The 2,185-nt window shown below is 35.1% G+C and overlaps 1 protein-coding gene across 1 annotated transcript in view; it reads left to right on the top strand.

Moving 5' to 3' along the window:
• The window catches only part of OSBPL1A (oxysterol binding protein-like 1A), a 193,783-nt gene extending 191,974 nt beyond the window's left edge, over window positions 1-1,809 (top strand). Inside the window, exon 27 of the mRNA XM_012641750.1 lies at window positions 587-1,809. Coding sequence (XP_012497204.1) covers window positions 587-689 — 103 coding nt within the window. The 3' untranslated portion in view covers window positions 690-1,809. The remainder of the gene's footprint in view (window positions 1-586) is intronic.
• Window positions 1,810-2,185: the final 376 nt, after the last annotated feature.

The raw sequence follows: 2,185 nt of genomic DNA, 5'->3' as shown, positions 1-2,185 counted from the left end.
GGAGGAGGGGGGAGGAGGGAGGAGGGGACGGGTATTTGTATACACAAGGAGTGCAATGCACACTACCCGAAGGATGGACATATTTGAAACACGGATTTGGGGAGGGGGGAACCAAGGGCAACACACATAACCTAAACATCTGTACCCTATAATATGCTGAAATAAAAAAAAAAAAAGAGTCTGGAGGGCATTTACTCTAAACCAGGCACTTTACAGGTTGTTCTAAAAGTTCATTTCCTTATTCCTAGCTGCTTAAAGCAAAAGAATGCTTTCTAGTGGAAGATAAAGAGTGGGGCTAGAAGGTGAACTGGTTAGACATTGTTTCTGACAACCCTATTAGAAGACCTTGCTTCTATCTAGTATTGCCAGATGCTGTGGGAGATTCATAACCCTTTTGCGTGGTATCATTACCCCTTCTACAGACGTGTTCCCTAAAGAGAAAAACAGCATCACTTCTTCAGCATCTCTTTGAAAATCATTAACTCACAGAGTGAAGTACATTGCTGCAATAGGGAAATATACCACAAGCTAGTGAACAAGCAGATGCCCTGTGATTTTGTAAATCTTGTCCTTTCTCTTTAAACAGGTGGTTCCATCAAGGTCCTAATCCCTACAATGGAGCACAGGACTGGATTTACTCCGGCAGCTACTGGGACAGAAACTACTTCAATTTGCCTGACATTTATTAAAATGAAGAAAAGTCAGGGTGTTTAATCTACAAATAAGTCTTAAATCTATGTTTTTAAATTTTTTCTCTTGGTTTCTACTCATCTTTTAAAAATGAAAAACCTACTCATGAGATAATTTGCATTTCACCCAACAAAAGTAGGGCCTAGGTGATATTGGTAGCGAAAGTCTTAGGAAAAATGCATAATTTTGCTATAAAATGTACTTATTTGGAATACTATTTTATATAGAGGTAAGAAGAACTGCTGGGGGAGTATGCTTTTTATGGTTGCCATTGCCATATTTACTGAAGGTTTATACCTAAATGTAACTTTAGCTTTATGGAATTATATAGTAATACCAAATCAAGTTATTTTGAAATTTTTATGCTGTCATGCTTAAATGTTCTAGATATAACTTTGAAATTGTTTGGAATTCTCCTATACAATGTTTATGTGCTCAAATGTAGAGGTTATGTCATTTTGTAAAGACTCCATTGATAAGAAGGGTTTTATTCATATTAATCCTCTCAATTTTACCCCTTCCAAGCTCCAAAAAGAAAATATGCCTGAATATTCAGAGTAGGTATTCCCCATTTGAAAATTCTAAAGAATTAAACTGGAAAAGTATTTATTTATTTTAGTGCTCTGAATTTCCCTTTATAATTTGCTGTAATCAGTGTCATTAAGTTTAAATTGTACATTTTAACTGAAAATATGTATAAAATCTAGTAATTCACAAAATGCCCTAGAAATATAGATTTTAATCACCATTACATGACAAACCTTTTTAAATGCTTCAACTTCCAGTGGCAAATGCCACCAAAGAAATTAAGTTGCACTCGTGTATGTATTATAAGTATCAAATTATATAAAAGGAGGTCTTGTGCATTTCAAGTTTGCAAGGCACCTGTGTACTTAAAATATGTATGGAGACCTACTGTACAGTAGAGCTTTGCCCCTTTAATTGGGGTACATTAATCTTACAGTATTTATCTACCAAACTCCAGACTGAGATACTGCTTCAAGGGGCCTTAGGTAGCTGCCAGTAAATTATTTTAATTGCTCTCTTGAAGTTAACAAGTGTTATAATGAAATAATAATCTACCTGATGCTAAATAAAGGCTTTAGAATGTTCCAAAAACATGTGGTTTCTTTTAAAATTTCAAATATGCTAATGTTGCCACTTAATACTATTGTAAATTATCAAAAGTGTCTTTTTAAAGAAGTCTTTGTGATGCCACAGTCCCCACAGCCAAAGAGCTAACCAGCTACGTGGCATGCACAGTGAGAAGTGGGCAAACAGTGTATTATAGAGAGGTGCTGTATTCATTTGGTGTGAGTGTCACATACAGAATTATCAAGTTGGAATACCTGACTAGAGAATTCATGACTAGATCTGTTGGAGTGGGAATGGTTAAAAAAAAAATTATGCATAGTTTGGAAAATGCTATTGCTTCACAGGTCTAAAATGATTTGAGGCCCTTTGTGTTTGGTTATTTGTATATCTTCTAAAGTTA

This window comes from Propithecus coquereli, unplaced genomic scaffold, assembly GCF_000956105.1.
Source record: "Propithecus coquereli isolate 6110/MARCELLA unplaced genomic scaffold, Pcoq_1.0 Scaffold17, whole genome shotgun sequence".
NCBI lineage: Eukaryota > Metazoa > Chordata > Mammalia > Primates > Indriidae > Propithecus > Propithecus coquereli.
Note: the sequence above shows the minus strand (reverse complement) of the source record. Positions and strands in the feature narration are given on the sequence as shown.